Source organism: Hemicordylus capensis, chromosome 2 (genome assembly GCF_027244095.1).
Source record: "Hemicordylus capensis ecotype Gifberg chromosome 2, rHemCap1.1.pri, whole genome shotgun sequence".
Lineage (NCBI taxonomy): Eukaryota > Metazoa > Chordata > Lepidosauria > Squamata > Cordylidae > Hemicordylus > Hemicordylus capensis.
Genome location: NC_069658.1, coordinates 174,981,931 through 175,008,112, shown reverse-complemented (window position 1 = coordinate 175,008,112; position 26,182 = coordinate 174,981,931). Strand labels below are relative to the sequence as shown.

The following is a 26,182-nucleotide window of genomic DNA, read 5'->3' as shown; positions in this document are numbered from 1 at the left end:
CCACGTTTGAACATAGCAGACTAATGGCGCAGTGGCGACTAATGGCGACTCGCCTAGTGAACAAGAGATTGCTGGTTCGAATCCCCGCTGGCATAAACACCTACATCAGGCAGCAGCGATATCGGAAGGTGCTGAAAGGCATCATTTCACACTGCACGGTGGCGGGAATGAAGCCACAGCTTTATTTTACCTTTGAACATGGAAGTTCCATTGAGCTGCCAGTTGCAGCCCTGTCCTTTTCCAGTCTGTCGTCTTTTTGATGTGGAGAAGAAACTTTGTTTCTCCCGGTTCCCGCCTCCAGGGGGTTGGCGGTGACATGTTCTCAGGAGTTTGTGCCGTGTTCTGCACACCTTACTGAGGGGTGGCTAGCAAGCAGCCTGCTAATGTGCTAGCGCGGAGTTGGTATTCTTCAGCCTTCTGATCTCATTTCAGATGTTGTGCTTTCGGTGTACTTTTCGTTGCGCGGCTGTGGCAGGGTCCCCGCTGAGTGGCTGAGAAAGGTTTACCGTGCCGTTCCTTTCCTTATCAGCCGCGGAATGAAGAATGGCGAAAGAGTAACTTTAGCCCCTGGCGACAAGGTGGAGGAAGTGTCACATGGTGGTGGGATGGGAGATAGAAGTAACTGGAGGTCATCACCAGGGCAGGCTTTGAGTTCTCCATCACACACTCAGCTTTTCTGTTTCAAGGCTCTCCTGACCCGTGCGGGGTGGGGGGGGGGGACGATCCCGCCCCATTTCCCATTTCCAGGGCCTGATAAAATGTCCCCCAGTGTAGCAGGGGTGCTTCAGTTGTGCTGGAAATTTGACAGTCACTCACAGGGGAGAAGAGCGTTGCTGAGCTGAGGAGCGCACCACGTTTTGCCAAGAAAGCGGGTAAAGACGAGCCGTAAGTGACTATTTCTCATTAAAGCCTTGCCTCCTAATCACATTCTTTCTTTCTCTTTCCCTCTGAGCGTCTTCCTCTTCTTGTTTCCATGTCCTACGCACCTGCTTTCTGGTCTCAGCCCCCATCCTGTTTGCTCAAAGAGCCGCCGAACAGCTGGCCTTGTAAAGCCATCTTAAGAGCAAGAATTGCACTGCAGTTCTGTCGAGAGCAAGCCCTCTACTGTCTACTTTGGCTGCCTGGTGCCATCCAGGCTGAAAACCTCAAGGACCGACTAGAAAAGGCACCAAAGAGGGACAGAGGGAGCCCTTGTGTGGTTAAGCAGCAGAGCCAACGGACTTCTAGACAGCAAGAAGACTTTCTTCAGTGAGAGCATGTCTTGGGTAAAGACAATACTGGGGCACAAACTCTGGCAAACCAAATGCAAATTTAGAAAGAAGGGTTTTGAACTCCAAGCAAATGACTCCAGACATAAAAGTGAATGCGTGGAGCTCATCAGAAGCCAGAAGGGCAGTGAGACAGCCTGATCCTACCGATGCTGACTCTGATGCAAGTCCCACTCAACGTAATGGGATTTACTCCCAAGTGTTTGACTAAGGCTGCGGTCCTACTACGTGCATTTGCCTTGGAGTGAATCCCATTAAATTCTGTGGAACATCCTCCTGAGTAAGCACATGAAACCAGGCTGCACAAATCCTGTGCCTATTTGCCTGGTAGTAAATCTCATTGGATTGCTTAATGTAAATGAAGCACTGGAAAAAGATGCAGAACTAGCAGAGAAATTAACTGAATTCTTTGCAACAGTTTTGTGTGCAAGAGGATGTGTGGGGATCCCTGAAACAATGCCTTTTAATTCTAGTGCATCTTAAAATTAGAAATGTTTAAAGCTGAGCCAATTGACAGTCTAAAAGTTAACCAGAAATAGGAACCAGATCCCCTAACCATCTATTTCTTAACTTTTAAAGCAAGAATACTAAGACAAGATGGCTCCCTGCTACCAAATGCTTTTACATCTCCCCCAGTGATGTGTGTTTTTATTTTACAGGAGAACAATTCCTTGCTCTGCAGATTCTAAGTGATGCAATGTCCCCTTGATTGATGGATGGATGGATTTTTGTTTGTTTGTTTGTTTGTTTGTTTGTTTTTGCTGCTGATGTATGAATAATCTCACAGAATTCAGTGGCAGCACCAGAAAAAAAAATGAGTGGGGCACAGAAGGGGCAAAGGTCTGAGGGGGGTGCTTGCCCCCCAGAACCACCCTTAACAGAATTGCAGTGCAATCCTGTGCATGTTTGCTTGGAAGTCCCACTGAACATCATGGGACTTCCACATCAACATGCAAAGGATTGTGCTGCAATTCTGTGCTATTAGTAATGCTAATGCATCACCAGCAAAAAAAAAAAAAAAGTCCAATCTAAAACCAATTCTATGATCTTATGTTCAATGAGGTTTATTTCCTAGTAAGTGTGTTATCACAGTCTCAGGTGGGTTCATAATGCCTATGTAATGTTTTATGGTCATTATGATGCATTAGGAACTGAACTACCAGTTCTTGAAAATATATTTAGTAGCCAGTTCAGGGGTCAGAAATCCTTCCAAATCACTCAAATGCTGTGTGACCTTGGGCACATCTTTTTCCTTTGTGTGCTGCTGATCCTAGACCTCTTTGTTTCAGCTATGTTTCAGTTGAGATTAGTGGAGAAATATGTATAAAAGGTTTGAAGGTTCACTTCTCATCAGGCTTATGAAACTTAGAATTTCATATCCTGTATTCTTATCAACTGGAAATAACATTTGGGAAGCAGTGGAACCAGTGGATGTAGAACCCTAGAGGTCAAGTACTTTGTAGATTTATCTTGATGCCTGGGATTTGGTGGCTTTGTTCTGTAAAGGCCTCCCCATCCCAAAGTGATAGGCAAATCCCTTGGAGACAGGCCTAATCTTGAAAGTACAAACAACCACTTTGTATATAATTGTTAGGTTATAAGGTTATAAGTTTATTCGGTCATTGACCAGCAAATTGTATATAATTGTGCTTTGGCAACTGTATGGTTTGGTAGTTTGTTGGTTCAATATAAAAAAAAAATTGTCCTACTCTTGAAAGTACACACTATCTGAGGAATGTGCTCCAGGGCAGAAATAATAAGGGGAAAGGATGTCTGTGTCTGTTTTGTAGTCTCTCTTTAATTGCCTAACCTGGGATCAATGCTGCTCCATTAGCACACAATAGGAAAGGTGATGGCTTGTTCTGTTTTGCATTTCTTGCAGCACCACATTGCCACACAACAGCATGGGAACAAATGCACTAGTTTGCTGGTGTAATCTTGGAGCTCTTGGGGTTTTCTTTTCTTCAATACATTTGGTTAGAGACCTTTATACTGAAGTGTAAAGTCATTTTCACAAGTGATGGTAAAAATGGTACTGGCATTTTGTTTGTAAAAGTACCATAAATGGAAAAAGCCACTCTGAATAGAACACCCAGGTATTGAGAGTGTTTTGTTGTTGTTTGTTGTTTTTAAGGGCTTATTTGGTTGTTAGCAGAGATGTGGATTTTCTGCAGATTTTTGAACTGAAAAATTTTCTGAAACATTTCCCCATGCAAATTTCCCAGTTGTTTGCACAAAATTTGCATTGTTTTTTTGTTTTTTTTTTTGGTGGGGGGGATTACTATACAACTTTTCCTGATGCCCTAAATAGATTGTGATCTGATTTGGTATGTTATTTGACTATATAGTAAAAGAAAGCCAGCATAGCATAGTGGTTAGAGTGTTGGACTAGGACTGGGAAGACCCGGGTTCGAATCCCCATTCAATCATAGGAACATAGGAAGCTGCCATATACTGAGTCAGACCATTGGTCTATCTAGCTCAGTATTGTCTTCACAGACTGGCAGCGGCTTCTCCAAGGTTGCAGGCAGGAGTCTCTCTCAGCCCTCTCTTGGAGATGCCAGGGAGGGAACTTGCAACCTTCTCTTCCCAGAGCGGCTCCATCCCCTGAGGGAAATATCTTGCAGTGCTCACACTTCTAGTCTCCCATTCATATGCAACCAGGGCAGACCCTGCTTAGCTAAGGGGACAAGTCATGCTACCTACCACAAGACCAGCTCTCCTCTCTTAAAAAAATAAAAATCTTGTCCTATCTTGGAGAAACCAGAGAGGGAACTTGGAACCTTCTGCTCTTCCCAGAGCAGCTCCATCCCCTGAGGAGAATATCTTACGGTGCTCACATGTAGTCTCCCATTCAAAAGCAACCAGGGTGGACCCTGCTTAGCTAGGGGGACAAGTCATGCTTGCTACCACAAGACCAGCTCTCCTCTCCCCATGAAACTCATTGGGTGACTCTGGGCCAGTCATGTATCTCTCAGCCTAACCTACCTCACAGGGTTGTTGTGAGGATAAAAATAAGCATGAGCTCCTTTGAGCTCCTTGGAGGAAGAGTGGAATATAAATGAAATAAATAAATACCTCTGCCATATTAATTTCCCTTCCTTGTCAGCATTCTCTCTAACAGAGATTCCCAGATGTTGTTGACTACAGCTCCCAGAATCTCCAACTGCAATGGCTTTTGCTTGGGGACTATGGGAGTTTTAGTCAACAACATCTGGGAATCCCTGTTGGAGGGAACACTGTTCCCTGTATCTCAAAACCTTTTTCAAGTAACCAAGAAGAAATTTTAGAAATGGAATCATTTCCACTCCATATCTCTGTTTGTTAGGCACCTTGAGATCTATACTGGTTAGTGAATTGGATGAAAATCTTAGAATAAACCAAGTTCCACTTTCTATAGGGAGTTCCCTCCCTGGGAAAGTTCCCTCCCTGGGAAACTTGAAACCAAGTTTCACTTTCTCTATATAATTCCACTTTCTGGCAATTTCTAGAAGAGATGTATTGAAGTCTAACTGTTCCTAGCATTAGTTGTTGCTCTTCCAAGAATATATGGAAGAGGCATAGAAAGCATAAAATGACATTAGATCATCTGATAATTTAAAAACCATGCTAAGCTTTCATGCATTACTTGGTTCTTCAAGTAATGCATGAAAGGGTTCTTCATCAGGAATAAGTTCATAGCAGCTGTGGAATAAAACTCTATAGTAACATAAAACTCTTCAGAAATGATATAGAAAGGGAGCACAGGGCTTATTTTATTTATTTATTTATTTATTTATTTTTACATTTATATCCCGCTCTTCCTCCAAGGAGCCCAGAGCGGTGTACTACATACTTGAGTTTCTTTTTCACAACAACCCTGTGAAGTAGGTTAGGCTGAGAGAGAAGTGATTGGCCCAGAGTCACCCAGCTAGTTTTATGGCTGAATGGGGATTTGAACTCGGGTCTCCCCGGTCCTAGTCCAGCACTCTAACCACTATACCACGCTGGCTCATTATTGGGGAGGGCATGCCTCTAAAGGGCCTCATAGTGTGAAAACCCTTGGTTGGTCTTTCCCAGATATGTTTTCAATATTTATCCTTGGGGTTACATCTTTTCCCTCACTTTTAGGTCATGAGTTTCCTGTACTTCTTGGGGCTCTTCCTGGTTGCCCCACCAAGCCTGCATGCTGGTTCATCCCTGCGCTTCATTGCCGTGGGAGATTGGGGTGGGGTCCCCAATGCCCCTTTCTACACAGCCCGTGAGGCAGCTGTAGCTAAGGAGATGGGACTTACAGTGGCTTCATTGGGGGCTGACTTCATCTTGTCCCTGGGAGACAACTTCTACTACAGTGGTGTGAACGATGTCTATGACAAACGTTTCCAGGTAAGGAGCCTCGGATGGGTGGGCAGGTTGGAGATGCCATCATGATTCATTGAACAGGAGACGGAACAAGATGCAACTCAGCCTTGGGATACTGCTGAGATGCAGTATAAATTATTCTGATATCCAAAAGAATCCTCAGCCAGTGTATTTTAAAAAGTACACCCGAGCACAAGCTCCCTAGGAATTGCCAGCTCTTTGCTTCTGAACTCATAATTCCTTGGGTTTCCACACCATGATTTGTGGGGCTGTGCATGTTGCACGAATGCAGTTAATAACTCACCAGGACTTTGTTCTCTGTCCAGCACCAAACACGAGTTGTATGCTAGCTATTGTACAGACAAGACTAGGATTTTGGCAGGGCGAAGGGGAACAGAGAGACAAGAACAAGAGTGGAAGGTGTTCAGAGAGGCTATTCTGAAAAAGTGGCCTACATGATGAGAAAAGCTACTCAAAGTAGTCCCATTGAAATTAAAAGGACAAGTTAAGCATTGCCTCATCATGTCAGTCACTGAGTCTTGAGGAGAAAACTGAAGAAGAGGAAAGGGCAGGCAGTATAGATCACAGGCTGCAGGGTTTTGATGATAAGATAGTAGATAGAGTCAGGGGAATGGTGTTGAAGAGAGGCATTTTTCCTCCCCCTGGGGAACTTACAAATGAGGTGATGGATTGGAGTTAAGGGAGCAAGCTGTGGGCTTGGAGATGGAAGGAAGGGGGGGTGTTATTGGGTAGTCCTTCTATGTAAAGACTCTCCTGTTTCCCTTGCAGGAGACCTTTGAGACTGTTTTCCAGGCACCCTCATTGCGCAAGGTGCCCTGGTATGTTGTGGCTGGAAACCACGACCACTCAGGGAATGTCTCAGCCCAGATTGCCTACAGCAAGATCTCCAAGCGTTGGTAAGACACTGCTGTCTCAGGACATCTCTTCCTGATTTGGAGACAAGATTGTGTAATTGCTACTTGTTGTCATTGAAGTGCAGACTGATGCACTCTATCAGATGTGGAGAAGTTGTGTGATGGGAATGTGTGGGTTCAGATGTGATGGAGAACCAGCAGCATAGCCAATTCCTGGAGCGCACTCAAAAGCCTGACTTCTGGGGTCGAGATGGCTATACCAACACTGGGCGTGTCATCCGAACCCACCAATATTCCACCCTTCTTGTAGTCCAGAAGCCGACATTTGTAACCAAGATTTGCATTTGGTTACTGATGTTGGTTTCTAGACTACAAGCAGGGTGGCATGTGCCTACATCGGCGAGTTTGGACAACATGCCCAATGTTGGCCTAGCCATCTCGACACTGGAAGTCAGGTTCATGGGTGCACTCCAGGAACCTGCAATTCAGCTGAGCCACCAATTCTCCATGACATCTGAATGCGCCCAAAGTCTCATTATATTTCTTTTTAAGTTTATCAAGAGACACTTCACATATTTTTCACACCATGTCTGATTTGGACCAGTGTTCCCTCTAAGACGTGCACATGTGCACATGCTCACATGTTTTTTGATGTCTGCTCAGTTAATTTTAGATCCTGCTCAGGTTGAATCAGGAAGGCCCAACTCTGAATGCACGTACACACACACACTGCCTTGATGCCGCCCAGAATAAAACTCATTCCACACAGCGATGAAAAAAGTTAGAGAGACCACTGTTTTGGACCACTGTATCTGTAAAGGTCCTACCTGGGCCTGAGAAATAAGCCATGCATATTAACAGGTACAGAATCCTAGCTCAAAGGAAGCCTCTTCTGCATTAATATCTGGTTAGATCCACCCAGATGTGGGTTTCTGAACCCAGCACAGAGACTTTGAACCAAGGGGCTTGTGAAGTGGAAGCATCTTCTGTTGCTGCCTTCTAACCATTCCTCCTTCTACCATCTCTCCAGGCATTTCCCCAAATCCTACTACAGGCTAAGGTTCAAAATTCCGGGCAGCAATGCCACCATTGCTATCCTCATGATAGACACAGTGACCATCTGTGGCAATTCGGACGACTTCCAGGACGAGCAGCCCTTGGGCCCACGGAATGTTGGTGTTGCCCGTAGCCAGCTGTCCTGGCTCCGCAAACAAATGGCCAATTCCCAGGATGACTACCTGCTGGTGGCTGGGCACTACCCAGTGTGGTCTGTGGGAAAGCATGGCCCCACTGCATGCTTGGTCAAGCAACTGCAGCCAATGTTGCTGAAATATAAAGCTACGGCCTACTTATGTGGCCATGATCACAACCTTCAGGTGAGTCAAGAGGGAATCCTATAATCTTGGTGCTGCTGTCATGCTTAGAGCATGCTATTGCACTCTTTCCATAGAGATAATGCAAATTGTGGCATTGAGTGTTAACCTGGGTTTGCACCATAGACTCACTGGTAGAGCTACTGCCTCCTAGCCTCTGTTTCATTCTGTAAAATGGTAAGAACAATGAACTCACTGATAGAGTTGCTGTAGTGTGTGTGTGAGTGTGTGTGTGTGTGAGAGAGAGAGAGAGGGAGGGAGGGAGGGAGGGAGGGAGAGGGAGATAGGGTGGGGGTTGCACAGCAAGAGAATGAGAAACACAATCAGCAAAAGGGAGGATGGAGGCAGTAAACCCAACTATTTCTGAATGTGAGAACCTCTAGGACTGCCTATGACCCAGCCTGTCCAGATCTGGGTAGCCTCACTTCTTTACCCAGGTCTTTGCCAAGGTTTATAGGAAAGAGAAGCCCTCATACCTCAGTTCGCCACTCATGTATGGAGATAGCTGGCAAAAAACTGTTCCCAGGCAGCCGATGGTCTTCTTTGTCATAGAGTTATGGGGCTAGAGGAGCCAGTCAGAGGAGAGCTACTACTGTACTCTGCTATGGATAGCCTCTCTGCTGTGTGCACAATGCACACTGGGACATCCTTGGGGGACTCAACTCCATACTGGAGTGCGTCGCTGCCTTGGTCATCTATGGGGTGAGTGACCAGAGCCAAATGGAGGTTAGAGCCTCCATTTAGGTTAGGGACTCTTTCTTTCCCCAAATCATCCCCAGATGATCGTGTGAAAGACCTTAGTAAGTGGTTAATAGAAGATAAGTGGTTAGCATTCAAGGGATGTCCTTACTTCACAATCTATTTGGGAGCTCATGGGTCTTTGGTGTTGCTCCTGGTCTACAGCCTCTTTCTCCTCTCTCCAGTCTTTGCCTCTTACAGATTTCGTAGCAGACAGCTATCTGGACAAGCTTTTTCATTCTCATGTATTGGAAGAGCTGAGAGGGTTGCTGGTGGGCTTGTCTGCCAACTTGTTATCCTAGACAGACTTCTGTCACTAGCTACCTTCTATCTACTTTGTCATCTTCTCACACTTTGTTGCTTCTTCTGCCCCTCCTATGCCCTGCGCAGCCACCCTAGCTCTATAAAACTACCCTTCCAAGCTCCTTCAAGCCCCTACTCCAGTGCCTCCTTCACAAAAGCCTGGCTTCACCATGCAGGCATTACCTGCTGCCTTCTGGTCTGCCCATTCCCCACCCTCCTAATTCTTATCACTTCCTGGCCCCTCCACCCACTATCTAGCATAGGTAGTAAGCCTAAGAGGGACCATGTCATCCGATGGTCTATACAGCACCTAGTGCACTCTTTTAGCACCAAAGACAACTGCTTTGTAGCAGAGCTACTTCTCTCTCCCTTATAAGTCTGTCTCAAGTCTGTCTCATAACTGACTTGAACATTGCTTATTATAGAGTTTTTCACTATAATAGTTTTTCACTTTTCTATGCCCTCTTTACAGTTGGGGAACTAAGGCTGAGCAAGTTTGAGCCACCCACCCACAGTTATTCACCAAGTGAGCGGGGAGTTGAATCCACATCTCCCAATCAGTGATTTCTCAGAGGAGTGATAGCAGCATAGGAAGGCATCCTGAGTCAGACCATTGGTCCATCTAGCTCAGTATTGTCTACAGTGATTGGCAGTGGCTTTTCCAAGGTTTCAGACTGGAGTCTTTCCCAACCCTTCCTGGAGATATCAGGGATTGAACCTGGGGCCTTCTGCATGCAAAGCAGATGCTCTACCACTGAGCTACTGCCCCATCCCTAAAATGAGATGTGTTAGAATTGGAATATAAATCCACACCTCCATTTGGAGGCCAGAACACCCAGATCAGGGATGAGCATTGATTCCGATGCCTTAGACCACTTGGTCGTCCTGACACTAGACGACAGCTTGGTGGGATGGGGTGTCCCAAAAGTGCTGATCCTGGTGTAAGTCTCTTCCTCCCTCTTCCCCTAATAGTACCTGCAGGACAAAACCGGCGTGGGCCATGTTTTGAGCGGAGCAGGCAACTTCATGGACGACTCCAAGCAACACCTCCACCAAGTCCCTAGTGGCTACCTGCGCTTCTTTTATGGCCAGGTCTCATCTCAGGGGGGCTTTGCCTACATTGAGATTGATGCCAAAAAGATGAGCATCACCTTTATTGAAGCCACAGGCAAGTCACTCTACAAGACCTCCTTGCCAAGACGGAAGCGTTTTTAAGACAAGACAGACATCGACATTGCCTGTTGTATTCAATGTCTTGGCTTGTAGGAAAGGGGCACTGCTGGCATCCCTGGCGCAAGCACACACAGACACACCCCTTCCAGGCTGAGAATAAGTGTTTATGGAGAGCATAATCATACAGAGAGTGCTCTAGCACCTCATCTTTTAGGAAGCATTCCCACTGCTCCCTCCCCTATCATTCAAAATGTCACATATACAAACTAGCTGTGGTTATGTATTTCCATTTGCCTCCTAGTAGAACCTGATACCTTCCTCCTCCCTCTACACTCAACACATTCCTCTAGGCATACTGCCTCTGGAGTAATATAATTTTCTCTGTGGCTCATGCCTCAATTTTGAGATCCTACTAGATGAAGAGGGATCATTGATCCCGTTCACTTGCCATCAATGACTGGTGGCTCCTATGAACCCCTGTGAGGTAAAGCCATGTGTATAAAGTTTCATTGGCTACACTCACAGCAGGAATTGAGAGTCCAGCGGTACCAGACTCTGGATTGAGGCCTACCTAGCCCAAGTTAAATTCATAGCCTTGTTTCTGGTTTTAGCTCCAACTCTGAGGTAAGGGCCTCTATGTAATCTTGCTATATGAGCTGATGCCAGTGCTGTGTGAAATAGGATGGGAAGAACCTAGAGTTCCCACTTGTTTCTTTTCTGACAGAACCTTTAGCACAGGCAGAGGGAAAGGTGGCAACCTCAGAAGAATCAGGCAGCATTGGGTGGCCATCATTTTGTATTCTCGTGGTTTGGAAAGCAAAGTGGGGACAGTTCCTTGGCCTGCTTCACAGCGTGTTCCAACAACATGATAAAAACTTTACTTTGTAGCGAGCACTTTAAAAACAATAATAAATTATTGGAGTTGTCATTAACTCCTAGAGTCTTCACAAAGGAGAATGAACTTTTGCCTAGTTAAAATATCCTTCCTGAAACTATCTGCAGGGTCAGGGGTTTCATTTGAAAATGTTGGAATTCAGCCAGCTGATTAGGACTAGGGCTGAAAATTAACTTTTCTCTTTTCTGAGCTTTTCTCTTTTCTGATCTGGACTGGGACTGCAACAGGTGAGTGGTTTAGCCCTTTCCTCTGTGTCATTTTCCTATCAAAATTACTTCCCCAATGGTGGTGTTTGCCCTGGGAAGAAAAGCATCTGATTGCAAATAGCAGCTTCTCTCCCATAGCAAATAACTTCAGGGGAAGAGATTTTGGCTGAGAAAACAGTTCAGAGGGCTTGGGTCAACCCCCTCTCTTTGTGTTGTGATCCAGATCAGGGCTGGTTTTGTAATTATTATTCTTCCTTCAAATGACCAGATGAAAATGTGATAATGCATTTAATGTCATATCTAATTGGACCCTCCATCATTTGTCCTACCCCAAAGTGCTGGTGCCATGACACTCTGCAAATTGGAGAATGCTGCTTACCGATGTGTGCCAAGGGGACAGATCTTTCTTCTTTTATGCTGCTGATAGATTTCTTCCTTTCTGGATTTGTCAATTGACTGTTCTGTTTTGTATTTGATTCTGCTCTAGACATTAACTGCTGTTAATGCATTTTAACATCATTTGTTTGCCAAGATTTTTATTTTTTTGAAATCAGAGGGTTTCCTGCAAGATCAATAATGATTCTGTGCCACTGAAATCCAGTTTTATTCTGTATATGAGCTCCTTTAGATTTTTCTTTTGGGGGGGGGTAGGAGAGAATTTAATTTCAGGATGTCATCTTGTGACTGGCATTTCAATAAACTACTTTTAGAATAGCTTTTGCTTTCTTTTCTAAATTCATTGCAGTAAGATTTACAGAAAGACCAGTTTGCCTAATTGGGTTCAAAAACAAATTGCTCAGAGTTTCAAATTCTAGGACCTAGAAGAAAATGGATCCTCTCACAAAGAAGCCCAAGACTATTATTTTTAGACACATTTGAACTGTAAGGATGAACAGGCAACCAAGGACAAATAAAGATGAGTAGCCCAGATGAGTAGCCAAAAAAATGAGGATGTGGTGGAGAATGATGATAGATTATTTTATTTATGCAATACGTGGCATTATGAACAGCAGCAACAACGTTTTCATTATTCTGCAAGGTCTAATTAACTTACTTGCAATTAGGGCCTAACTGGGTGATATATCTATATCATTACCAAGGATTATATCTATAACATTACCAAGGAAAACACTGGTTGGTGGCAACTACACATATCTATTAGTTGCCACCAACCAGTGTTTTCCTTGGTAATGTCTTATAAAAGAAATGAGGGAAAACATTGAACATGATGACACCACATCAGGCGTTTCTTCTGCTGGATATTACTGGAAAGATACCTGTGAGCAGCAGTAGCATCTAGTTAGGCCTTTAGTCTTGCTCCTTCAGGTCAGCTCTTAGAAAGTGTAACTCCTTTTTTAATTGCCAAGGACATTGTTTAGGGAACCTGAATGAGGAAGTAAATATTTCAGATAGAAACAGTACACTGACACCATGAGGCAATCAATGGGAGAGAAACACGATTTGGCCCTTTAAATCTTCAGATTTAAAATGTACACTTTGGTGGGGGGGCACTTGGCTTACATTTCAAGCACACTGTAGAATGACTTCATTTCCCCCCTTCTCCCTTACTATGAATAGAACACTTTTAGAACCATTAACATTTAATAAAAACAATATCAGCCAGCCTGTGAAAGGTGACAAGGACGCAATCATCCTTAGTTCTGCAAGAAGGATGCCACCAATGTGAAGGCTCTGTCCTTCACCCACCTAACCTCAATAGCAGCAGGTTGGGGCACTTGTGGAGGGCCTTTCCTGATGTTCTCAGAATCTACAGCAAATCTTGGGCCCAGGCCTTTTAAGCCTTTAAAGGTAAAAAAAGAGTACTTTTGAATTCTGTCTACAAACCAACTCAAAACCAATGTAGGCCATTTTAAAACAGGCAATACAGCACCCCTCTCCGGTCATCATCCAGATTGTAACGGTATGCCCCCTCTCCATAACTAGTGTTTGGAGACTTTGGAGTTAGTGTTGCAAATGAATGGAAGGGCAGCTAGCACACCACAGAATATGGGGGTGCAAATCAGAACTCCTCAGGTGAAATCTTCCCCCTGCTATTAGTGCAGGTGCTTACTTGGGAGCTGTTTCTGAGCAAAGAGACACCTTTTAAAGTGGTGATACTCTTATAATTAGGAAGGGGAACGCAACTGGCCCTATTCAGTCCCAGCACCACTATTTTCCAGGAGCTGTTGCTGGTGTCTACCTTGTGTTTCTTTGTAGACTGTGAGCCCTTTTGGGATAAGGAATCATCTTAACTTATTCATTCATTCATTCAATGTGAACCGCGTTGAGAACTTTTGTTGAAAAGCATATATGGATATTCGAAATAGTACATAGTAGCTTAGCACTAGGTAGACTAAAAATATTTCACTTCTATTAGCTTCATATTGCAAGTAAAAGTTGTATGTATATGGAATGTTGAAAATCACGAGGGAGGCTTTTACTCCAAAATGGTCCAAATGGAGTATATGGTCCACTTTCCAGGTGCAGCAGTTCTACAGGCCATAAAGCCAAAAATGTGGGACATGTGCAGTTCTCAAAGCCCTTGAGCCAAAATGCTGCTATGCAGGATATGCTGTCCTTCTCCTTAGACTCCCAAAAGACCCCCAATAAAGGTTTTCAAAGATGGCTTATCAAATAGGATTCTCAGTATATGTCTAAAAGACCCCCCAAAAGCCATCTATATCACCTAAACAATGCACTATAGAGCAAGTGTACCTCTCCTCCCCACTATAACCTTCAAATGACCATAATATCACCATCATATGTATACTAGGCTCACGTGATACATTATTTACCATGACCAGTATCTAATTTATCCCCATGCATGCACATAAAGTGCTTCTGCATGCACAGGATGGGAGGGCTTTTCATTTCTGGCTATACAAACCTTTGCTATACAAAAGGTCAAATTTCATTCCAGGGGGTCTCCTTGACTTACTGTAGCAGCTCATTGGGGTACTGTGAGAATCTGCAGGAAGAAAGGATGACTGGAAAAGCCCTAGTGCCCATGCAGCATCCCCATGGATAGCAACACAGGAAGCTGCCTTATACTGAGTCAGACCATTGGTCCATCAAGCTCAGTATTGTCTACACAGACTGGCAGCAGCTTCTCCAAGGTTGTAGGCAGGAGTCTATCTCAGCCTCTTCTGGAGATGCCAGGGAGGAAACGTGGAACCTTCTACATGCAAGCAGGCAGGTGCTCTTCCCAGAGCAGCCCCATCCCCTAAGAGGAAGATCTTACAGTGCTCATGCATGTAGTCTCCTAGTCAAATACAAACCAGGGTGGACCCTGCTTAGCAAAGGGCACAATTAATGCTTGCTACCACAAGGCCAGCTCTCCTCCCTAACTGACCCATGGTTTGCATCCTGACCCATGGTTTGCATTATTTGACATAACAGTTAAATGAGTGAGCTTGTGCAGGCAGTCAAATATTTCTAACATTTATTTATGTCACATTCATAATGAAATGCATGTCTTTCAAGTGAGTGGTAGCTGTTTTTAAAATAATTTGTAGTTATATTCACACCCACACAAACAGAAAAAAAGACAGAACATAAGGAAATAGGCACATAGTTTCAATACAGTATTTCCACAGAGTTTACTTTTTGAAGAAGCAAAAGTACACCCTTTACACTACAATATTTTGTTCATCTTTTTCCCCACACACAGGTCACTAATTTTTATCATGTGCTGACATCAGGAGGTGTTGTCCAGAGAGGCTGACCGCTTGAGCCACGACTTGTTTTCCATCCCTAGTCACATGAATACTGAGCCTGAGAATTGCTGTCCAGGCAATTCTTCCAGAGGTTGAATTGCAAAGCAGCACTTTTTGAGTGCTAAAGTAACACTTCTGAGACTGGAAGAATGTTTCCTATGAATTGGTTCGGCCTAAATAAGATTCATCACAGTCAATCAACTTGCTGAATGCAGGTAATATAGGGCATGCTGTTGATAGAGTTGTTGGAATGGTGGACCATTTTTGAAAAGCAGAAGAGGCCTCTCAAAATGGCACCCATGTATTGGATTTCTCTCTCTCTATTTTATTTTGTTTTGTTTGTTTGTTTGTTTATTAAATTTCTATACTGCCCAAAACTTGGCATCTCTGGGAGGTTTTAAACCCAAATGATCTCCAAGGCAGCTTACATAAAACATCACACCCAAACACTGCTGTTGCTTCTACCCTCTCTGTGACATCGGTACCATATCTTCCCTACCACCCCAAACTATATGGCTTTTTTACAGTCCAGAGGCAGAGTGAGAAGTTAGGTGCAGCTTGCTGTGCCTCAGGTGAGTTTATTTATTTAGCAGATTTATTGACCACCTGACTTCCATAGACTCGAGGCGGTTTACATAAATTAAAACAATAACAAACAAAAAAACAAGAGGAAAAAAGGGAGAGACACACACAAAAACTAAACGCCTGGCAAAATAAATAAGTTTTCAAAAGCTTCTTAAAGGACAGAAGGGTGGTAGCATTACGGATCTCAGGAGGCAGGGTGTTCCATAAGGAGGAGGCTGCAACAGAGAAGACCCTCGTCCTCCCCTGGGCCCCACATACCTCCCCTGGGCCCAGAACTCTGAGAAGACCCAACTGAGACAAACTCACAGCCACACAGGGCGGGTTGAAGTCGGGCGGGAGAGGCAGTCCTGAAGGTACACAGGCGCCAAACCCTGAAAGGGTTTTTTATAGGTGATAACCAACACTTTGAATTAGACTCAGAAGCAAACTGGCAACCGATTCAGTGACCGCAACAAAGGTGAAACATAGTCATATATTCTGCTGCCCATAAGCAGCCAGGCAGCAGCGTTTGGGGCCAGCCGAAGCTTCTGAGTCATCTTCAAAGGCACCCCCAGGTAGAGTGCATTGCAATAGTCCAACTGAGAGGTGGAGGGCATGAGCCACAGTTGCCAGGGACTGCCAGTCGAGGTAAGGCCGCAGTTGGCGCACCAGATGAAGCTGGGCATGGCTTCCATTTGCTGTTCCAGCAGGAACCATTAGTTCAGGATGATCCGCAAATTGCGAGCCTGCTCTTTCAAGGGGAGCGCGACCCCATCAAAGGAGACACTCGAAACCAGAACCCGGCCAGATCGAGAACTTAACAAGAGAAACTCTGTCTTGGAGGGATTCAGCCTGAGCTTGTTTTGGCCCATCCAAACCCTTACAGCCTGCAGACACTGGGTCAACACATTCACAGCATCCCCAGATCGGCCCGGGGTGGCACGTACAATTGTGTATCATGTGCATACTGATAATACCTCACCCCAGGTATCATCACCTAAGTTGTCTTTGATGGAGTTGGCACCTAAGGCAACTGTTTGGATATTCAGTGGCCTGGCGATGTGCTTCTTACGCCCTTCCCCTGGCAACTGTGGCTCATGCCCTCCACCTCTGTTTGTCTTATACTCTGGCTCATACTTGTTGATAGATCTGCTCTACATAAATTTGGCTCTTTCTCTTTTTAAAGCCATCTAAGCCAGTAGTAGCCACTGATCGCTCAGCAGGCAGCAGCTCACTTGACCTGCCTGACTCCAATCTCTGCCCTTGGACAGTAAAAAGACATAGCAGAAGGTTCCAAGTTCCCTCTTGGCTTCTCCAAGATAGGGCCAAGAGAGATTCCTGCCTGCAACCTGGGAGAAGCTGCTGCCAGTCTGTGAAGACAATACTGAGCTAGATAGACCCATGGTCTGACTCAGTATATGGCAGCTTCCTATTTCCTATGTCTTTCTCTAGTACCATTAAATGACTTGCATCTACAATTTACAAAACCTTTAAAAAAATAATTTAGTATGATGTAGTATTGTGGCACATAGGATAGATGTGTGTGTGTGCCTTTTGTTACCACTATTCAGCCTCATTTAAGATTTATTTACTTAATGAGCTGAGCTTTGGCGGGCGGCGTTTTAAAATCTTGTTTCTGGGCCCACTCCAACCTTGCTACGCCTCTGGTCATACTCTTTCTAATTCTAATCTTATTTCGTTTGTGAGCTGTTTTGTGTGTGTGTGTTTTTCCAATAAGCCTAACTAACTGCGTCCATAGAGACCAGACGGTCACTGTAGGTGTTCAATTTTTACCAGAAATTCATATTGCCTGTGGTGGCTGTGACTCTATTTTTTTCCTATCTCTATTGTATTGAGAATGAGCGCCACTGAGATAAGAAACCTCTCTATGTTCAGTAACTTCTACCGGAAGGGGTGGGGCGATCACTTTTCCTTTCCGGATAGTGCGCCGGAAGTGCCCGTCTCCGTTGGAAACGAGGCCTGGGAAAGTGGTTGGGACCAGGTAGGTTGGGGAAAGGGGCTTCGTGGTGGTGAATGTTTTGATGGTCTCCGGGGTGGCGCAGTCTGGAGTTGGAAGTAACGTTCGCTCTGGAGCCGGATTCCCGAGGAAGGCCGAAGCTGCTGGGCCTTCAGTCAGAGCCGAGGAGTGGATGGGAGCTTTCCTCTCTTCGCCGTGTCGTGTCAGACCCCTGTGTCCCTGCGGGGCTGGAAGGAGGGAGGCTGGCTTCTCGGCCCGGCCCGGCCCCTCTCTCTCTCCTTTCCTCCCTTCTGCGGCTCTGGGCACTCGCTTCTCTCTCTGGCGTGGCCGGCTGACGCGGGGAGGAGGGAGTCCGCCCCTTCCCGCTCGTGGCCCTTTGGGGGAAGAGGCTTCGATGCCGATGCTGCGACGCTTCACCTGCTGGTAGCTGCCGGCCCAACTCCTGTCAAAGGGGGTAGTGGCAGGAGCCAGGTCAAAAGGGACTGGCAGCCCCGCCCTCGCCCCGTTGGGCGCCCAGCCTGGAGAAGCTGCTCGGCTTGTGCCCCTCTTTCTAGAAAGTAAGAAGCTGATGTTCTTACGTTCTAGAAGGAGAAAGGGAAGCGCTCGGTGGCCCTTGAATGGTATCCGAGATCGTCTAGGTGACAGCATTGCTGGGCACTTCTGCTTTCCATGATCAGTGGAGCTAAGATGTTGGCTTTTGTCCTGGAGCTGCTCTGGGAAAAGCAGAAGGTTCCAAGTCCTCTCCCTGGCAGCATCTCCAAGATAGGGCAGAGAGATTCCTGCCTGCAACCTTGGAGAAGCTGCTGCCAATCTGTGAAGACAATACTGAACTAGATAGACCAATGGTCTGATTCAGTATATGGCAGCTTCCTATGTTCCCCCTTGATTGTGGGCTGTGGCCCGCTGAAAGCAGTGGAGTGGGTGTGGGGGAGAGGCACAGACAAGGGGCAGAACTGTGGTGGCACCTCTGCTCCCCTTCTCTTCCTCCAGGAGAATTGGCAAGTCCTAGTTTGAGCTGAAGTGCTCCAAGTTGCCACCCTGCTACCAAGAGCTGGGGGGAGGCTTACTTGGGGGTGGAGAAGTGGTGGCAGAAGCCCAGAGTGATTCTTGATGGCTCTGCTGGTGGCTGCTTTTTAAAAAACGAATGAATAACGTGCAGTGGACCTGTCACTGTTCCTTCATCACAGTCACACAGTGACAGCGTGGACACATTACATTGTTAAAAATGCTAGCCACCACAAAATGCTCCAGCTGGCCAAGTAAGCCACAGCAGAAGAGAGATGTTTCCAGTCATCCTCGGCTGTAAGTGAGCTTCCTTCAGAGGCCTCTGTATCATCAAATGGACTTCTGGATGAAGCCCATTTCCAATGGGAAAGGTGCTTGGAAGAGATGGTGACAGAGTTAGTTGTTTGGCCAAGTGATCTCACTTTCCACCTTTCCCATCTGTGAATGGGCTTTGTTCAGAAGCTCCTGCAAGGATACAGGCGCCTCTGAAGGAAGTTCATTTATGGATGGAGAGGGCAGAAATGGAGCTGCCACCACTTGAGTATGAGCACAGGCCAGGGCCTCTGGACTCTGCCTTGGCCATGGACCTTTTGATGGCCCTGGGCCCATGGTTGGTTGATCTCTGACACCATGCCTGAACCTTGTCTACCTGCTCATTAGGTTCCACCACTGAATCACCAAATATAACTACCTTCTGCTCCCTGGCCTGCCAAGTGCCATAATAATAAGCATTTATAGAGTGTTTTTAAAAATTCTTATCCTTACAATAGCCCTGTAAGGTTACGTGAGTAGTATTGCCTTCATATTGAAGATGGGGTGCTGAGATTGAGAGGGAGCAGCTTGCCAATAGTCACCCATTGAATTTATGGCAGAGGTGAGATTCAAATGAGACACTTCCTGATCCATAGCCCAGTCTCTTAGCTGCTGCTCTAGGGATGTGCACAGAACAGGGCGGGGGAGGCTCGAAGGAGGTGGGGGTGCTGCTTTAAGGGTGGGGGAGGGTGCACTTACCCCTCCCACCGCTCTTCCCCTGCCAGTGCTCCATTTTTAGAAAGTCCAATGGGGCGGCAGCATACCTCTCTGCCGCCCTGTTTGCCCCCTTTACCGGAACTAACTGGACATATCTGACGCACCCGCGCATAACGTGCACGCACCCGGCCTGTGCAGGCGTGTCAGATACTTCCGGTTAGTTCCGGTAAAGGGGACAAATGGGGTGGCAGGGAGGTACGCTGCCGCGCAACAACGGACTTCCTAAAAATGGAGCACCGGTGGGGGAAGAGCGGTGGGAGGAGTAAGTACACCCTCCCCCGCTTTTAAAGCAGCACTGCCCCCCCTCCGCCTTCGAATCAGCAGAACCACCTGCCGTTTGAGCCAGTCCCGTGGCCCATAAAGGGCCTCTGAACCGGTTCTGTGCACATCCCTATGCTGGTCTATGCCAACTCTCATTCTCCATTAGGCTTTACTTCTTGACCTGTGAGATAGTAACCCTATGTAAAATGCTTTGAGAACATGTTGTTGAAAAACAGTATATACATGATAGCAATAATGTTTACTCTTAGTTCTCCGTTCCTGTCCCTGAGTCTTGTGGTCCAAGCCTCAGTGTACTTAGCAGCTCAGCCCCACTGATGCCAACATCACTGGGGCTGAGTTGCTAAGTGCACTGAGGCTTGGACCACAAGACTCAGGGACAGGAACTGGGAGTTAAGAATTAATATTATTGTTATCATGTATATACTGTTCTTTTTGGTGCAATGACTTTTGCAGATACCTGCATCTTTCTTTCTTATAGTCATGGAAAGGATGGAAAGAAGAGCTTTTGAGTCTCCTAAAATATCCCTGTACTTCTGATTTCTCCTTATTCCTTTATATGATGCAGGCAAAGATGGGTCGCAGGAAGTCAAAGCGGAAGCCGCCACCCAAGAAGAAGATGACTGGAACCCTTGAAACTCAGTTTACTTGCCCATTCTGTAACCATGAGAAATCCTGTGATGTTAAAATGTAAGTGGTGGGGAAAGGGAAGAATAGAGCTTTTTTGGTTTAGGGCAAGCTAAGTAGATTTAGTAATCAGGTGCAGCTATTGAATCTTCAGACCCTCAAAACCAAAGACCAATACGAATGCAGAAGGACATGTATTTTTCCCCCTAGCTGGGGAAATATTAGAATTGTGCAAGGAATAGGGGGGAAATTGTGATAGTTTCATTAGAAAGGACTTGATAATCTGCTTATTTCCCCCCTCATTGATCTAACCTAGGCATTTGAATGTAGCGTGCCAGAAGCAGAAAGCATATGCATTGCAGAGGGTTGCTTGAGGAACAATTTCTTCCAGATAACGGAAGAAAAATGCATTAGGGGAAGGCTGAATTCCTTTTCTCTCCCCCTACCCACACCCCTGCTACCCTTGATGTTGTCCTCAGCCGCGCGCCCGTCTGCCGTGCACATGGCGGGCACACGTGTGCGCGGTAGTTCTGGCCAAGGAGGACAACGGGGCGGCAGGGAGGAACGCTGCTGCCCAGAGGGGCTTTGATCCAACGGAGTACCGGCAGGGGAAATACGGTGGGAGGGGTAAGTGCAACCCCCCCCGCCCTTAAGGGAGTACCCCTGCCGCTGCCGAATTCCTAAATGTGGCCGAAAACGTTTCAGAGGCATCTATAATGGCCTCCGAAACGTTTCGGGCTCAAGCCTACTTTCTGCTCTTCCCAGAGTGCTCCATCCCCTGAGGGGAATATCTTACGGTGCTCACACGTCTAGTCTCCCTTTCATATGCAACCAGAGTGGACCCTGCTTAGCTAAGGGGACAAGTCATGCTTGCTACCACAAGACCCTTAATTATCCAATGGGTATCAGTTAAGTACTTTAAAACTCCATTGATTCCAACTCGACAGTGTAACTCTCCCATTGAAATGTGTGACTTAAATATGTTTAACACTTTGTTTTTGTTGTTAAAAAAGTTATATACTGCTTTTAAACACAAATAGTTCTCAAAACATTATTCATTGCAAAAGAAAATAAAATATTGTTCCCTGCACCAAGAGGATTCACAGCCTAAAAAAAGTTTGAATTCTTTAAATACTTTAGAGCTGGATAAGAATCTTTCATCGCTGCAGTTTGTTCTGTGTTCAATTCTAAGAGTATTTCATATTATTTGTATACGTAATACCTGCTAGGAATGTGTGCATAATCTCATTAGTTAAACAAAAATTCAGCATTTTTGCTTATTCTTATTGACTATAGTGTATCTCATTATTCTTTCTCACTTATACAAGTTTTGGAATTAGTCCCTTACCATGAGCAGATCTTCATTATAGGAGACCCTAATTTTTCACATGTGCTCTATTCATGGTTTCAGCTATTCATGATGAGGCTATATATAATTGGTTTCCATTATCATGGGGGCATGAATGCCAAAACCGAGATAATTGAAACCTTGTCCTTATAGGAATGATGGGGTTAAGTTCCTTAGTATTCAGTAGGTCCTCAAGGTTTTAATTACCACTTTTTTCAGCATTGGTGGTGGTAGACAAGAACATAACCCTTGTGAAAACAAAGGCCTCTTATAGTTAGGGATGCGCACGGAACCAGGTGTGGGTGGCTTGATGGTGGGGTTGGGGGTGTCTCACTTTAAGGGCGGGTGGGGGAGGGTGCACTTACTCCTCCCTCCTTATTCTAATATGTACTTAGCATTCTCTTATGATGTGTTCCCCGCTTTCCCTTTGTGCAAGTTCACATAATTATTGAAGGTAGCTACATCCAATATCTCTTCAAAATGAAGTGACATGGATGAAAAACGTGGGACAACTAATGCTTATCCAGCAAAGAAGCAATCAAATATATGCTCCCAAGATCTTCTGTTACTGAGCAACTTCAGCCAAAATGTGTCTAACACACCACAAAGCTCTAAAGCGAAAAGGCCAGCCGTCCTTCAAGGAAGACTTCCTGTGATGTCCTTGGCTGGTGTCCTGCTGTAGTAGGGAATTGGAAAGCAGAAATGCTACGTGTTTGCTTCTGCTGTGCTGATCACTTCACTCTGACTGCTCCCCATTCCCAGGTGTGAGAAAGCCACCTCTAGCCTCAGCTGGTCAGGTGCTGGGTGTGCATCAGGAGAAGCTTTGTTGGGAAACACAAGTATGCGTGATCAAGCTCTTGCTGCTGTTTACTCTTGTCTTGCCTCCAGTTTCTTTCTCAGACAATGGTACTTTGTTGGTCCGGAAATCTTTGCAGCTGTTATATGATTTCTGTCTTCCAGGGACAGAGCTCGGAATACTGGTGTGATATCCTGTACTGTGTGTCTGGAAGAATTTCAGACCCCTATAACATGTATCCTTTGATATATTTTTTCTTTCAATAAAAGTACCCACAACAAGCACACCCCCAACTTGGTGAATGAAAGTATGTTTGCATTGGATTTTAAGCATGAGGGAGGGGCAAATTATGTGGAGCTTTGCAGCGTAGTTATAAGGTTTGTTGGGTTTTCCCCCTAGGGCTGGTATGAAAGGCTACAGGGAAATAGATAAAAAGTATTAGGAAGCATTCTTGACTGTATGTTCCTTGACTTTTAATCTTACAGATCTTTCTGAACCAGTGGATGTTTACAGCGATTGGATAGATGCGTGTGAGGCAGCCAATCAATAGCAGTGGCTGGAAAAGACTGTGCCAGGAGTTCAACTGTTGCTTCATTTGGGGGTGGGGGGTGTTTTTGTTACATAATGCATTGAGAATCCACCTGGAGTGGTTGAGAGATGGTGACTCATGCTGTTTTTCTCTATCAAGGAATTTTGTCCTTTGGCATGAATACTGCGGGGTGGGGGGTGCTCCTTGAATTTTTAAAAAAACCCTAAAGGCCACCAGTAGGACCTTCAAGACTGGGAAAAGCCAGCAGAAAGTCAGACATAATCCCCTCATCCTGCAGCATAACTTCTTAGCCTCAGATGAAGTAGTAGGTGTGAACATTGGAGACAATTTATCAAGTGAGAGTAGTTGTCTCAGTTAGGTAGTGTGGCAACATGTCTTTGAGTTACTGCCACTGCCAAAAGGATACTAATTTTCCTCATCAACCTTTCTTTTCTTGCATCAATTTGTGCACAGGACTCTTCTGTCTTTCCTGGGTATTTAGAATATGCAGTATAGCAGGGCAAGTGTAACTTCTCCCTGGCAGTTCAGTCTGCAAGAACCTGATTTTGGCCTTTGTGTAAGACTGTGGCTTCATAAAAATGCAAATATATATATATCCCCACAATTCCAGTTCCAAGTTTGTTTTAAATGGAGACTATGCATCCCATGAAGAAAGTATTGCTTTATCTTCAAGTACTTATTTAAAATCCATCTTAGTTACCAGTGATGTTAACTGTGTTTCTGAGGCCAGATTCTCTGTGCCACTGGGTGGGGTTTTTGAGAGTTATACTATTTTAATAAACTTTAATCTGAGGGAGAAGCCTGCCTACATTACTGAGGAATTGTGCCGTTATCCAAATAATATTTGGTGCTAGTGTAATGTATGTGGGTAGTATTGAGCAACTTTATTTAAAATGTCTCTTCTCAACAGGCTTCCAGGTGTGAGGTGGATGTACACACTGCTTATTAGGAGTATCTTCACTTGGTTGCCAGCTTGCTCCCCCTGATTTCTTACTAGTTAGTTCTCAGTATGAGAGAGAATCCCAGTAAATGACAAGCTGGATATATCTCTACTTCTGCTGCAGAGGTTGGTTGGGATCCGATTCTGAATCTCCTAATCAGGGATGGGAATATTTTGGGCCATTCCTTTCTTGCCTTCCTTGGTACTGTGTGATATAGTAGGCTCTAGAGGCCTTCGTGGGCCTTCTTTGATGGGAGGCGCAGCTGCCTGACGTACATCCACAGATAGCCACTGCTGGTGCCCTGTCAAGTCCCACATATTGAAATTTAAGCCAACTGAATTCTATGCTCTGTTGGACAACAGATCCCTTTGTCTTTGTATGTAAATGAGGAAGCAGAAACCCATTTTTTTCCTGTGTATGAGGGACCTCTGCCAGTGACTTGCCGTGATTAGCATCCCTTTTTAATAAACACCATAATGGAAAAGCAGCTGTTCAGTATCTTGTGTTACTTTTTCTGCTATGTTGGGTCCCAAGCTGCCACTCTTGGGTTTAAATTCATGGAGCTTTTTGCATTTCTTAGCTGGTTCTATAATAATTAAGTAGCTCCTGGTGCCTCAAGAAAATGAGCACATGGTTAAAAGTCTCCAGACTAAAACGCTCTAAAGCCACTGTCCAGTTTCTGTTCTGAAGGACAAGACATGGTCCATACTGTATGTTTTCCTCCCAGGGAAAACTGCCTCTGCTTGTGGCTTACTCCTCAGCCACTAAGGCATACTGTATAATGCAAACAGTGATGCTTTTCACATATGTCCCTCTAGCTATTTAGAACTATCTGCCAGTTACGCCAGTAGCAACTAGAATGAAGATGCCATTGTGCTTGGATGTCTCCGCTTCAATTTCCTGGAAGCTCCTGGCTGGTGTTTAGTTAACCCTCCATCTTAAAAGGATGGTGTGAGGCTGCCACACTGAGCTCCTTAGAAGGGTAGAGGATATCGAGGTAACGGATGAATTACCAATTGGCAAAGTGTGAGCTTTCTGCTGGAAGGGTGGGGGCAGTTTCCAGTGGTCATTCCGGCAATGAATTGGTGCAGACTCATAATGGAATTCCTAGGAGGACTATTTTAATGCAGCACTGGGATGGTATGCTTATCAAATCCCTGCTCCTCCACTTGGTTGCTGAAGAAAAAAACTTATTCATGAATCAAAAAGTAACTTGGAGATGATTCATGGTTGTACAAAGCATAACCTAGTATATGGTGCAATGTAGCTTAGATGCTGCCCTAGCATGAAATCTCTCATTTCATGGATAAGGATTCATTTGGATAAGGTCCTAGGCCTGGAAGGCAGGGTTAAATTTGACAGACTAGCACAGGTGAGGTGACTTCAATAGTCCTTTGCCTATTCCTCTGGACAAGATCAAGGAAGTGTTTCATTCACATAATGTACCCAATTTGCACTCCCCATGCACCATGCTGGAGAGGGGCTACAGGAGTGAGAGGACAAATATCCTACTTGGGGTTGGCAGCTGTGTGTGCTCTAAATTTTCAGTTGTGTAGGAGCAAACAACTAGGTAGGAGGAAGAAGAAGGTATGGTGTGGAATCAAGGTAGGAGGAAAAGTTGGGTAGGACAGTGGTGACCTACCCAGCATTTGACCAAGGGAGGAGGAAATCTGTCCTACCCAGCTTTTTCTCCTACCTTGATTCCACAACTGAAAATTGGGAGCACACACAGCTCCTAAACCTAGGTAGGACACTTGTCCTAGCCAGTTTGTGGTTGTGTGAATGACCTCTGATTGTGCCTGTTCTGGCTAGGTGAGCTACTGCTATGGCTCATATGAGTTTGCTAGTGGGAGGCACAGTCAACGTTCCCATCTCACTCCTCCCAGGGAAAACTGCCTCTGATTGTGGCTTACTCCTCAGCCACTGAGGCAGAACCAGGCAAAATTAACACCTGTGGACCTTCAGTGAGTTAATAGGGTATGAGCTTCCTTTCCTTCTTTCCATATTCACCCAGATTTTATCAAGAGACATTGGATCACAGACTTTCTAGAGGCCAACCTGGAAGAAAAAGCCTTTTCCCATTTCCACATGACTCCGCCCTCATTTCAGGGAAGCTGCCATTTCTACTGGCTCTCATAGGTGCTCTGTTGGTCAGAAACAATACTCCATGGAAAGGC

General features: G+C 45.3%; 2 protein-coding genes across 8 annotated transcripts; both read left to right on the top strand.

Annotated features, from left to right (window-relative positions):
* Positions 1-434: 434 nt before the first annotated feature.
* Positions 435-14,943, top strand: ACP5 (acid phosphatase 5, tartrate resistant). 4 transcript variants are annotated; one of them, XR_008315989.1, is made up of 7 exons: positions 893-1,265; positions 5,379-5,633; positions 6,399-6,526; positions 7,515-7,860; positions 9,871-10,695; positions 11,918-12,054; positions 14,843-14,943. XR_008315989.1 is itself a non-coding variant. In XM_053295402.1 (5 exons), exons 2-5 carry the CDS (start codon positions 5,382-5,384, stop codon positions 10,111-10,113), a joined length of 969 nt encoding a protein of 322 aa, XP_053151377.1. In that variant the 5' UTR covers positions 435-872; positions 5,379-5,381; the 3' UTR covers positions 10,114-11,886. The 4 variants fall into 4 exon arrangements, 3 of the variants coding, with proteins under 3 accessions (XP_053151377.1, XP_053151376.1, XP_053151375.1); XM_053295402.1 differs by lacking the exons at positions 893-1,265; positions 11,918-12,054; positions 14,843-14,943 and adding an exon at positions 435-872 and having other exon boundaries at positions 9,871-11,886; XM_053295401.1 differs by lacking the exons at positions 893-1,265; positions 11,918-12,054; positions 14,843-14,943 and adding an exon at positions 441-885 and having other exon boundaries at positions 9,871-11,886.
* A 26-nt stretch (positions 14,944-14,969) lies between these two features.
* On the top strand, positions 14,970-24,492 carry ELOF1 (elongation factor 1). 4 transcript variants are annotated; one of them, XM_053295412.1, is made up of 4 exons: positions 14,970-15,103; positions 20,312-20,433; positions 22,679-22,749; positions 23,000-24,492. In XM_053295412.1, exons 1-4 carry the CDS (start codon positions 15,098-15,100, stop codon positions 23,062-23,064), a joined length of 264 nt encoding a protein of 87 aa, XP_053151387.1. In that variant the 5' UTR covers positions 14,970-15,097; the 3' UTR covers positions 23,065-24,492. The 4 variants fall into 4 exon arrangements, with proteins under 4 accessions (XP_053151387.1, XP_053151386.1, XP_053151388.1 ...); XM_053295411.1 differs by lacking the exon at positions 14,970-15,103 and adding an exon at positions 17,341-17,454; XM_053295413.1 differs by lacking the exon at positions 14,970-15,103 and adding an exon at positions 17,464-17,853.
* The last annotated feature ends 1,690 nt before the right edge of the window (positions 24,493-26,182 follow it).